General features: G+C 46.2%; 1 protein-coding gene across 1 annotated transcript in view; it reads right to left on the bottom strand.

Annotated features, from left to right (window-relative positions):
• LOC122256373 (uncharacterized) overlaps window positions 1-2,500 on the bottom strand; it is a gene marked incomplete in the record, with an annotated part of 179,924 nt that overhangs the window by 42,109 nt on the left and 135,315 nt on the right. Inside the window, 4 exon segments of the mRNA XM_086556582.1 lie at window positions 363-506; window positions 726-950; window positions 1,089-1,273; window positions 1,818-1,944. Of these exon segments, the coding sequence (XP_086412708.1) occupies window positions 363-506; window positions 726-950; window positions 1,089-1,273; window positions 1,818-1,944 (681 nt within the window).

Here is a 2,500-nt window from a genome sequence, read left to right as displayed (position 1 = left end):
TATATATATATATATATATATATATATATATATATATATATATACATACATATATACATACATATACATATACATATAGATGTATATATATATATATTATATATATATATATCATATTTATATATTTAATATATATATTTTATATATATGTATATATATGTATATATATGTATATATATATATACATATATATATATATATATATTTATATATATGTATATATATACATATATATATATATATATATATATATATATATATATATATATATATACATACATATATATATGTATGCATTATGTATACACGCACACACAGTCCAAAGGCAGTCAGGTGAGGGCCGACGCAGGCGAGGAACGCACATGGATGTCGTTGGGCGAGTAGATCTCGACGGTGAACGTGTCGAAGGGCGTCGTGATGATGGAGTCGATGCTGAAGGTTCCGCCTTCCCACTGTGCGATCTGCGTCGGGCCGGCCAGGGTCACGGTGTCGGGGTAGGTTTCGGGCTGGCGGGAAACGAGGTCAAGCGGGGACATTAGGAACAAGTCTGAGGGAAGGCGTTGGGGATGCTAGGTCGACAGACAGATCAAAGTCCAACATTCCGAGAATCCATTTCAAGACCAAAAGGCGAAAAGTACTACACAAAAACGCCCGAGCCTCGAGGCGCCTTCGTCATCCCCCGAAACAAGAGATAAAAAAGCGGAGAGAAAAGCAGACCCGCTCACCGGGGTCATGGTGTAGGAGTGGCTGGCTTGGCTGACCCACACGTAGCGCTCGGAGTCGTACTCGGCGCCGGCGGTGACGATCACGGTGTCGTTGGTGTACGCCGTGTTCTTGATGAGGATTGCCGTGAAGAACACGCGGATCGTGCTCGGCTCCTTGTCCGTCGGCGTCGGGTTGTACGTGTCCAGGTTCTTCACTTTGCCGAAGTTGAGCACGGCGTGGTCGTACTGGGGGGAAAGGGGGACACGGGCATGGGAAGGAGAGTCAAGAGGAAAAAATGGATGTATATATTCTGCACACACACACACACACACTTACCCACACGCACACGCACACAGAATGAAACGTAGTTCAACCGAACTCACGAAAGTGCCGAAATCCTGGTTGAGGGTCTTGTCGATGGTGACGTCCGCAGGCGCTATGGCGGCGTCGGCCTCGTTCTTGATCATCGCGCCGATGGAGTCGACGCGCGGGTTGCAGAGCGCGAAGGGCGTCACGCCCGACACGGCGTCCATCACGAACAGCTCGATCACCAAGTCGATGGCCGTGGCTGCAAGGGCGGGAGGTCAGGCGGGTCCGGAGGTCGATTCGGAGGCGGTGCCAGGGGTCAGGAGGGGGTAGGGGGGTGAGGACGTGTCAGGGGAAGAGCAAAGGACCAGATGGGGGGGGGGGTGAGGGTGTAATGCCCGGGAGGGGGAGGCACTGGGGATAAGAGATGATTAGTGCCCAGGGAGAGGGGGGGGGGTAATCATAATCATACTAACAAAGATAAAAATTATACTGATACCGAAAAAATAACAATGATAACAATAGTGTCAATAACAGTGGTAAAAATGATACTTATAATGACGATAATAATGATAATAATGATGGTAATGATAGTGATGATGATAATGATGCATATAATGTAATGATTGATAATGACAACGATAATAATAACGATAATACTAAAGATCATGCTAATAATAATAATAATAATAATGAAAACTAATGACTGGCAATATAGTAATAATGCTAATGCCAATCATCGGAAACCGCAAGCGCAGAGTAGCCTAACCATGCAGCCCCATCGCGCGCCGCCCGGGGCTACTCACACAGCTTCGGCAGGACGACCACCAGCTCGTAGTCGATGCTCATGCCGGGCTTCATATCGCCGGCCGGAGGATTCGTCTCGATCAACGTCAGCTCAGAGGCGCCCGTGTCCCCCTCGTCGGCCGGCGTCTGCAGGAGGGAGGTGGGAGGGCGTTAGAGGCAAGGAGAGGAGGCGAGAGACACCGGCAGCTTTGCTTTTGCCCAATCAGTGCTTGTGTGGACAGGACAGTCTAGCCTGCGCGGCCTGTTCAAGGGCGAACGGAGCCAGCGGCCATCCACGCCCAAGCAGAGATTGCTTTGCCACGGACGCCCATCAGAGATTCCTTATGCCCCAAATTATGGGAATCTTTAAATATATCAATATCTATCTATGTATCTCTTCATACCTATCTACTTATCTCTAAATATATATTTCTATCTATTCATACCTATCCAAATCTATCTATATTTTTTTTATCTATTCATGCATATCCACTTATCTATCTATGTTTATCTACCTCCGTATCTATCCATATATCTATATTTATAGAGTGAAGGAACCCTAGACTGAATGAATGCAAATCAAAGGTTTTAATGGCATAAAAAGGCATTCCAGTTGCCGTAGATACGTTGGCATATTAATTAATCCTTCATAACACGCCTGGAATGACGAGGCGGACGAGCGCCTGAATGCCAGAAGCTGTCC

This window comes from Penaeus japonicus, unplaced genomic scaffold (assembly GCF_977035675.1).
Source record: "Penaeus japonicus unplaced genomic scaffold, GWHDUDI00000001_assembly GWHDUDI00000032, whole genome shotgun sequence".
Lineage (NCBI taxonomy): Eukaryota > Metazoa > Arthropoda > Malacostraca > Decapoda > Penaeidae > Penaeus > Penaeus japonicus.
Note: the sequence above shows the minus strand (reverse complement) of the source record. Positions and strands in the feature narration are given on the sequence as shown.